Genomic DNA, 10,250 nt, shown 5'->3' on the forward strand with positions numbered 1-10,250 from the left:
AACCATGAGGGGGATGGAGTACACCGGTGAACACATCGTTCACAAACACCTACAGGTTGCGAGGCTGCTAGCGTTCCACTGGACTGTCTAGAAGAGTCCGTGGTCGTTATCTATACTCCGCTAGATGACTGGATCACCAACAACATCGAGGCCTCTCATCATTTTATCACACATCGTCTTATCACATCTACCCATGTTTTACCCCAACATTTTTGTAGATATAAAATACATATACAGTTTAAATCATTTAAAGCATGTATAAAAATCTTTCATCAGCATAGACAACAAGTATTCAGATAATATGCACACATAGCACGTAGTTTATAATAAATACTTCATATCTATGTGTAAGATGAAAGGGACTATGCACTCACCTGAGAAGGTGGTGACTAGATACTCGGACAGCGCTTCGTTATCTCAAAACAATTTTTCCTTGACCAAAACCTAGTATCAATACCACTAGGGTTTAGTTTTAACGTTAACCGCGACTAATTAATAGTTTAGCTATTATTATTATATAAGCGTTAAATAACACTCAATATAACTCATAATAATAGCCCAAATAATTATTTTAAGGACCTAATAACATTACTATAATTATTTAAAAGTTATATTAAAAATTGCGTAGGCGTAGCTCACTTACAACGGATTTTAAAGAAAACCGTGCCTTGCTCGGAGCAGCGTTTCCGAACCGAAAGACCCTTTTTCTCGGGACTCCAGAAGCCTCGGGGCTTCCTTTGCGTGTTAGGGATTTTTCCTAGGGTTTAGGGGGTCAAAATAGGCTAGAGAGAGAAAGTATTTTAGAGAGAGAAGTGGAAATGTGTGATTTGCTCGGCAGCCCTCGCAGGTATTTATAGCCGCGAGCCTCGGACGTACGCTGGGCGTAGTCCTTGGCTACGCGGGGCGTAGTCTTCGGATAAGGTCACCAGCTCGGATCCAGCTGGCTCACACGCGCCTACTCTCGGAAGTGGATAAGGCTAAGTACTCCGGGTGTACCCAGCTTCAGACGTGGGGCGTAGAGCGAGGCTTCGTGGCGATCATCGGATGCGAGGCCGTGCTCAGCAAGCAACGGCTGAGATTTGGCCACGGCACCACCTCCTTGCAGATTTCGCAATTTTGCTTCCCGACTTCTAAAAATCATAACTTTCGCATACGAGCTCCGTTTTCGACGTTCTTTATATCCACGCGTAGGCGGGAACGTACTCTACAACTTTCATTTAGACTCTGTCGGCTAATTTTGACTTTAATTTAAAAGTTATATTTTTAACAGGCCGGGACAGGATTGGTCCGTTAAAAATTCATAACTTCTTCATCCGACGTCCGTTTTCGTCTGTCTTTTTATCGTTATGCTACTATTAACGAGATCTTCGATTCTCGTTTAGGTTGTGTCGGCTAAAAACCGCTCGATCTAATATTCGAACTTCGGGTTGTACACCGCTAAGCCGAAACTTCGAAAAACCATAACTTCCTCATACGAAGTCAGATTTGGGCGTTCTTTTTATGGACGCTCTCGGTTTAACGTTTTCTACGACTTTCGTTCAGATCGCTAAGGCTAAAAATCTCTTTATCGTAAATTCACTATTTACGCTTCCCGGTATCGTGTCGGTTCCATTGCTAAACTTCGACGGGTCATAACTTCTTCGTCATAACTCGGATTTCGGCGTTCTTTATATCCCCGGAATCCTTGTTTCGACCACTACAACTTTATGTAAAGATATCGGTCTTATCTCACACTTTAATTTTGACGCTTATTTTTATTCTTTATTAATTATACATTTATAATTAAATAATAAGCATATAAATTCACATAATTCACATAATACTCAAATATTTCATATTTATTACTTCAAAAGAGTTACAATAGTTGACCTAGACTATTACATCGTCTAAAAATGCTTAGCCCCAAAACCCGGGCGTTACATTAGTGATCTGTAGATCTGTCTGACTGTTTGTAGACTGTTTACATGATTATCTGTTATATGTGTACATATTTAGTTGGTGGTTGAGGCTTTACTGCTTTGTGCGTAAGCGAACAGGTCGGGGGCATACCAACCCGACGGTTGATTGGGGCCGAGGGTATTCCATCCCAAGGATGACAAGACCCATTGTAGATTGGCATTCCAATTCGATAGTTGATTGAGCCTAGGGTATTCCAATCCGATGGTTGACTGGACCTATAGTATATTGGCATTCCAAACCGATTGTTGATTGGGCTTGGGGTATTCCAACCTGATGGTTGATTGGACCCGACATGATGTTATTGTATATGTTATTTGTTTATGTGTTGGTACTTTGGGGGAACTCACTAAGCATTGACTTACAGTTTTGGGTTATGTTTCAGGTACTTCGGATGACCGCGGGAAGGAGTAGGCGTGACCGTATACATCCTCTTGTTTATGACTTATGATTTTGGAAGACTCTGATGTTCGGAAATGTTTTGGAAACTATGTTTGTAAACAGTTTGTGAATTTGGGTTGGTTTTAAAAAGTTTAAATTTATTGTGATTTTTATGGTGTACAACAATCCAGATTCCATACTAAAATTTTGGATTAAAAAAAAAGAACTCATGATTTTCAAAAACAAGTCTAAAATCCTATGAACAATTCTGAAAATTCAAGGGAAAAAAATCGTTTTTTAGTTAAATCTAACAAAAAACTAAACAAGCATAGTAATTATTAACTATATACAATATTAGTGCATAAAATAAGACATTTTATTAAAAAACGATGAAATTAAATACTTCGAAATGGACATTTTAGACATAAGTAAGGATATTTCTTCAAAAAATATTGGAAAAAAACCAAAAAATAACTCCAAAATTTGAAGATCAAATCCGGAATGGAGCATTCGGGAGTAAGTGTTCATTTAGATACCTCGGAATAGACATTTCAGATATAAGTAAAAATAATTCTTTGAAAAAAATTGAAAAAAAAGAACTTCAGAATATGAATAATAGTCTGGAATGATTCATTTAGAGGAATGTGGTTATTTTTTAAAACTGGAAAAAATGATTATTTTCTTTGAAAAACTCATTTATAATGGTTAAATTACTTAGTTTCATTTATATGAAACCAAATACTAAAAGCTAGAAAACACCTTAGCATAAATGTTGAAGACATTCACGTGAAATTCTTTCTGATATATTTAAGTACTCTTCTAACGCGTTTATTTTGTTCTTGTACGCCAGTTTTCATATGGCAGATGTGTATTTTTGTAACAATCTGAAATTTTTTAAAACCTTGCATCCCACGTTGTTTGAAAATATGAATAATTTCTTTCTATAAGTCCAACAATACGCATGAACAAGTGTTTGCTTATTCGGAACCTTCTCCGAAAATGTTCGTCACCAAAGATTGCATTATCAGCAGAGTAATCTCGGATCAACTGCTTTTCGGCAGCTTCACAATCTCTCCTCACAACAATTCTCGAATTGTTACACACGTTTGAACTTGCAGTATCCTGAACAAGTGCGTGTTCAGTTCGAACGCAAGTGCCTACAAAAGTTGAATATTATTTTGTTCATCATAGGATATAAATGAATTTTTTTTTTACTTTTATAGCATATTTGATGCACACATGCTCATCTTAACTAAATGATAAATCCATTGAATTTGAGAAAGTTGGAATAAATTTGAATAAGGCCCGTTTGAAAGTTGCTTATTGAGAAAGTATTGACTGAGAAATGTCTGTCTGAGTAAGAAAGCCTAACTGAGTAGGAAACCATGTTGTTTGATTCTACATCTGACTGGATGTGCTAACCGATAAAAAATGACCATTTTACCCTCATATATGTATGTTGTGTTCCTAAAAAAACAACAAAATTGATCCAATTCTCAAAGCCAAATCAACAACAAAATCAACATATAAGAAAGTGGCTTTCTTTTTACTTTTTACATATTCCTTTAGAGTTCAACAATAAAATCACTTGAAACAAAGAACATTCAGGAGCAAACATCAACATATCAGCAAAATTAAGAACATTGAGAGAAGTTCAAACATGAACATAGCAGTTGAACAACAAAATTATGCAGAAATCTAGCTCCAACCTACTTTCTGAACCAAATTCTGCGGAAATCTAGCAAAATTCGAAACTTTTTGAGAAGTTCAGGCCTGATCAGAAGAATATATTGATCTAATTATGCAGAAATTGGAACCCATTTTCAACAGCAACTCATAATTATGTAGAAATCAGAACCCATTTTCAACAGTAAATCAATAAAAACTTTTATGTGGATCTTCCATGAATGGGTATAAAGGAATCGTACCTGATGAGAAGAAGTAGTTGATGAAGGCGCTGGTATGGAGGAGATCGTCGGTGACTAAATATCAAGAAGTCTCGATGCTTGCTGGTTTGTTTTATGGCTATGGAGGCGCTACAAGAATCGAACGAGAAGAATGAGGACGGAGGCGATGAAAGAGAATGGTAGGGCAAGGGTAAAGATAGAATAGTATCCCCTTTTTCTCAGTCAGCTATTTTGCCTTTTCTATCTGAATCAGATGTTTCTTAGCGAGTCAGATGCGTACCAAACACGATTTGCAGACCGAGTCAGCCAAAAACGTCTGAGCTGACTCGGCCAGACTAGTATCAAACACCGCCTAAATGTTTGCTTTTTGGAGTTGGAGTGGTAGATAGTTGTTTATATTATGAGATTGTAGGTAATAAAAAAGGAAAAAAATATTGGAATATTAGTAGCCGTTGAATGGTCACAAAGAGGGGAAAGAGAGGAGATTTGAGCGGCACACACACCCTGAGATTCTACACATTTGGCGATAGAGGCGAAACCGAGTAACCATGCTCCCGTAACTCTTTCGACTACGCCTGCCCTTATGAATAAAGAACCAACCAACTAAACCAACACTAATGATTGAGAAATTTTAGTTGCGACATTTTAAGCTAAAAGTACCAAATAATTATCCAAAACATCAACCTAAGTGTCAACAGCAAACCGAAAAAAGAGTAGATATTGTTGGTCCTATTTGTCACACCATTTTATCGTTCCTACCATACCGTCGCCATCATCACCAAAAACCATTGTCGTTGTTTTTAGTTGAAGTAATTAAAACCATTGTCAAGCCATGTCCAATTTGTACATGTCTTAATTTCTGAGACATAAAAAGTTAAAAAGTAATAAACAAAATTACATATCCATTATCCAAATTTACTTTCGTTGGGGAAACAACAAATAAAGTGAATATGGATCGGATGATGGAAGGCAGATTACGACTTGTTGAAAACTGATTACACATAAATCCATTTTCTTAACAATCGCAATATCAAAAGACAAGTTTAAAAAAGTTGATTTAATTATAATTATATTTTAATAAGCAGATAAATTTCTTTAAAAAAGATTATCAAAATTCAAAACTCCAGTTGAAAATTCTAACTTGTGAACTATAGTCAAAACTTTCTTTTACGTAATTTATAATTATTTTTCATAAATCAAATGGTGATTTATCGGTCACATTGCACTTTTCAAAGGGCAATTGCACGTAAAAATAAGCATAACGCTCAACTAATGATAATTAAATAAATATTTTTAAAATTAGTATTTAACTATTATAATCAAATAAATACATCAATTTTAAAATATTATTTTATCAGCAAACCATTCTTTATTTGACTTAACATATATTTATAACATAAAATTTTGAACACTAATCCAAATTACATTTTAATACATCAACTTAAAAGTTAAGATTCTTTTTTCATGTAAATTTTCATTTGCAATATACTTTGTTAGTTAACTGGAGTGAGTCAGATAACCTAACCATAGTCAACATTTAACGGCCGTTAACTTCTTCCTCTTTAGCTCTATAAATCAGGCCGTTACGCAAAGGCTGCTGCTCTGACTCTCCACTTCCACCGGCCCTCATTGTCTCCCTGCTCCGATTCCAGATCAGAAACACGCACAAACAGGCACACTGCGTGAGAAGTTTTATCTTCAAAGCTGAACAGAGGAGGTGGAGTGTGTGCAATGACAATGGAGGTACCTAAGAAGTGGTTCGCTCTCTGTTCCTTTCTGTTTCTGATCCTGTTGCTCGCCGCCGTCGCCGCCGTAGTGCAGAAAAATGACTCCTCAAACCCTAGGTATCGCTTTCTCTCTACTAATAATTACTGTTTCTTATGTTTTCAGCTCAATTCTGTGTATTAGCGTAAAGGTAACTTATGTTTTTGTTATTCATCATCTGAATTTTTGAATTCTGTAAGAGAATGTTGCAATATGAACTGAACTCATCTATGGTGAAAATCGACAATGCGAAGCTTATTTAGCTTGAAATTACGGAGTTAGTTTTTGTTGAATGTGCTCGTTTGATCGTTTCGCTTGAGATTCTTCTTTAGCTAGATAGAGAAGCTTACATTGTTTTTTTTAATGGTACAGGATTGTGGAAACAGAGCAGTTGCAGAGCCGGAACTTCAACTCATCAATGGCAGCAAGGTAAAAACAAACAATACTGAATACCGACTCACTGAGTCGACTGAGTCTCCGGACCTGAGTGTTCATGCGCTTGAATATGTTTTACCTTCGCGCTTTTTAGTCTTATTCGAGCAATTCATCTTCTACAAAGAGTAATGAGCACTCATATTCGTTCAGAAAAGTAGAAAACCTCAAACGAAACAAATTTTAACCACTGAGATACTCGAATTTAAGATCTAGACGGTTTATTTCGGTTGTTCATCTCGAGATTCCTCTTGTTCATTGATTCCTACCTTTCATTTCTCCTCAAACAGATTCGAAGAACCGTTTTCGGTTGATAATTGTTTTTCCAATTTTTTTCTCTATCCACTTTTTGTCAGTTATAACTGTAAAAAAGCAATGGAGTTGTATTTCTCTCTCTCACACACGAAAATAAAAAACACACACCAGTTTTCACTGATTGCAGACATGGTGTACTTTTTGTGTCTCCCCCACTCTTCTTCCCACCACACGCTGTAGCGTAATTATGTGATATGCCGAGGTGTGAAAGCACTTCAATAAAATAAGAATCTCGTATTCCAAATCGTAATTCCTGTAAAGTGTTTTTGTTGTTGTTTTCGAAATCTGATTTGAGTTTTCATTCGATGCAGAGAAAAGGAAATGGAAGCTTTGAATGAAAATGCAGTTCAAGATCCTGAAGAAGTCGTCTCCCTTGTTGAAATGTAAGAATCTCTATAAGCTTCTGTATAATGGAGATTAAATTTAATTAATTCCTGTTTAAAGTTAAAAGAATCACAAAAAATGATCCCGGATTCACTCGAATTTATGCGTTTGAGAGAGAACATCTAAAAATCACATGATTTTTGTTTCGGCGTCACACATAACAAGATCATTTGATTAATATTTTTTTAAGTGACATTCTCTCTAAAACGCATAAATTCATGCGTCAATAATGATTGAGGAAATCGGACATATTATTTTAAGTTTTTAACCAATCAAATTTACTTATTATAATTTTTCACAACTACTATATTATTTTTCTTTTATTAATGTACAAAGAGCCAATTTGATATCCTCCGTAGTTATTAAATGATAGCCACGTGTTTACATACCATATAGATGAAAGATAATATCGTCATGTTATTTCAAGAACCCAAAATCACCAATCCAAACCTTGTTTTTTTGACTTCATTTTTTTTCTTTCCCATTTTACCCCTTTGTCAAAATTACCATAAAAGGTGAATCACCTCATGTGCCCATGATGTCCATAACAAAGACCTAAACGAAATCGGACTACATACTCTTCTTGTCTCCCACATGGTTTTTCTGATTGAATTTGACGTCTTTACAACCTATCCTAAAATAAAATGTCATTATTACCCTTACACAGTTTCTTTACATAGCAAAATGACTGATGGTCAATACAGTACTTGCTACCCTTTTGCAGTGTTAGGTATTGATTTAAATTTTAGTTATTACACTACGAGAGCTAAAGTCACTATGTTCCCACATATATTCGATTCGTATACTATAAGCATACACGTCCATGTGATATGCTTTTCTTTATTTTAAATCATCCATATCTCCAATAATCTTGGTATTCAACAAACCTATCTTTTTCCCATGTGACACGCCACCATCACCCCATGTGATCATAAAACAACACTGATTTGATTTCATACGAGTAAATGACCACTTTACCCTTATACAGGAGTATGAGAAACAACACTGAGAGAAGGAAACTAGGATACTTCTCATGTGGGACTGGTAACCCAATCGACGACTGCTGGCGGTGCGACCCAAACTGGCACCGCAACCGCAAGCGGTTAGCCGACTGCGGCATCGGGTTCGGTCGCAACGCAATCGGGGGCCGCCACGGCCGCTTCTACGTCGTAACCGACGCGCACGACGACAACCCGGTCAACCCACGACCTGGCACCCTCCGCCACGCTGTCATCCAAACAGAGCCACTCTGGATCGTCTTCAAACGTGACATGGTCATCCAATTAAAACAAGAACTTATAATGAACAGCTTCAAAACCATCGATGCACGTGGAGTCAACGTGCATATTGCTAATGGAGCTTGTTTGACTTTACAGTTTATCACTAATGTTATCATTCATGGGTTGCATATTCATGATTGTAAACCTACTGGAAATGCTTTGGTTAGAAGCTCTCCTTCGCATTACGGGTGGAGAACAATGGCGGATGGTGATGCGATTTCGATTTTTGGATCGAGTCATATTTGGATCGATCATAATTCTTTGTCTAATTGTGCTGATGGACTTGTGGATGCGGTTATGGGGTCCACTGCTATCACTATTTCCAATAATCACTTTGCTCACCATAACGAGGTTATGTTGTTGGGACATAGTGACTCTTATGTTAGGGATAAAATGATGCAAGTGACAATCGCATATAACCATTTTGGTAAAGGTCTAATTCAAAGAATGCCAAGGTACAAATTACAATACTAATTACAAATATCATTACTTAATATAATTATGGGAAACTAAAATATATATATTTTTTAAATTGCAGATGTAGACATGGGTATTTTCATGTTGTGAATAATGACTACACACACTGGGAAATGTACGCGATTGGTGGAAGTGCAAGCCCTACTATTAACAGCCAAGGCAACAGATACCTTGCCCCTGCCAATCCTTTTGCGAAAGAGGTAACGTGTGCTTTTACTTTACTTAAATGATAATTTAGTGTTAAATTTATTGTTTAAATAAAAATGGGAAACGGGTCGGGTATATAGGTTACAAAGAGGGTGGATACAGATGCGAGAAATTGGCACGGGTGGAACTGGAGATCCGAGGGTGATTTACTTCTTAATGGGGCTTATTTTACTCCATCTGGAGCTGGTGCTTCTGCTAGTTATGCTAGAGCTTCGAGTCTAGGGGCAAAATCGTCTAACATGGTTGCTAGTATTACTTCTAGTGCTGGGGTTCTTAACTGTCGTAGGGGCCACCAATGCTAGCCTTACACGTGTCATCCTCTCTCACCATTTTCACTTTTACTTTTTTTTTTATTTTTTGTTCAGTGTGTTCACTCCTCTAGTGTGCTTTTTTTTTTACACACTCATTGTTTTTTTTTGTGTCGTGCAAGTGCAACCTCGGCCAAGCTTTTTATTAGAAAACATGAACTTCATTACATTACATTACATATTCAACAATTTCGGGATAGGAGCAGGTTTGAAGTGTTGTTCATCGTGTGATTTGTGTTTAGATCTCATCTGACTAGGTTTATTGATTTTATATAGGGGACAACATTGGTAATTGGAATGTTATTTTTATTTTTTTAATGTAATTTTTGGTTTTGTTGAGTCGAATGTTGAAACTACTTGGGTTATGATTCATGAATGGAAAAGAAAGAGAGGTTTTTTTTTTATTTTTTTTATTTTGGCGTTAAATTTGAATTTGTTGGAGGGATGATGCTTTTGGTTTTGGATACTTTACAGTTTACAATTATGTGTTAGTGTGTTCCTGCCACAAAAAGGTTTCAGAAGACTTGTTTTCTTTTGTCAAAGGCAATAATGATATTGTCTCAAATATTAAAAAAGAACATTGGATTCTTTTTCCTCACAACTTGATTTTTTTCAACTGTTGCCACGTGAAAATTCATAAAAATGTAAAGGCAAATTAAAGTCATTCATACTCTTTAGCATTCTTTTTTGTATTTTTATAACAAGAATAATTCATATCCAATGTTAAAAACTTGAAATACAATGTCACATGTTTGGCGTGAAAGCATCTCTCGCATCGCATGTAATGTGAGGGTGTCACAAGTCACAACTCACCATGCGATGGGAGGTCTAACTTGTAA

At 36.3% G+C, this 10,250-nt stretch overlaps 1 protein-coding gene across 1 annotated transcript; it reads left to right on the plus strand.

Annotated features, from left to right (window-relative positions):
• The first annotated feature begins 5,836 nt into the window (after positions 1–5,836).
• LOC145158725 (putative pectate lyase 8) lies at positions 5,837–9,815 on the plus strand. Its single transcript, XM_079077583.1, has 6 exons — positions 5,837–6,088; positions 6,381–6,437; positions 7,067–7,138; positions 8,128–8,874; positions 8,958–9,096; positions 9,184–9,815. The coding sequence occupies exons 1-6, from the start codon at positions 5,976–5,978 to the stop codon at positions 9,403–9,405; spliced, it is 1,350 nt and encodes a 449-aa protein (XP_078933709.1). The 5' UTR covers positions 5,837–5,975; the 3' UTR covers positions 9,406–9,815.
• Positions 9,816–10,250: the final 435 nt, after the last annotated feature.

This window comes from Lactuca virosa, chromosome 1 (genome assembly GCF_052849685.1).
Source record: "Lactuca virosa cultivar CGN04683 chromosome 1, Lactuca_virosa_CGN04683_v6, whole genome shotgun sequence".
Classification (NCBI taxonomy): domain Eukaryota; kingdom Viridiplantae; phylum Streptophyta; class Magnoliopsida; order Asterales; family Asteraceae; genus Lactuca; species Lactuca virosa.

Coding starts and splice junctions, on each gene's coding strand:
- LOC145158725 (XM_079077583.1), top strand. CDS start 5,976: ATGACAATGGAGGTACCTAAGAAGTGGTTCGCTCTCTGTTCCTTTCTG. Junction 6,438..7,066: donor AACTCATCAATGGCAGCAAG/GTAAAAACAAAC, acceptor CATTCGATGCAG/AGAAAAGGAAATGGAAGCTT. Junction 7,139..8,127: donor GTCGTCTCCCTTGTTGAAAT/GTAAGAATCTCT, acceptor ACCCTTATACAG/GAGTATGAGAAACAACACTG.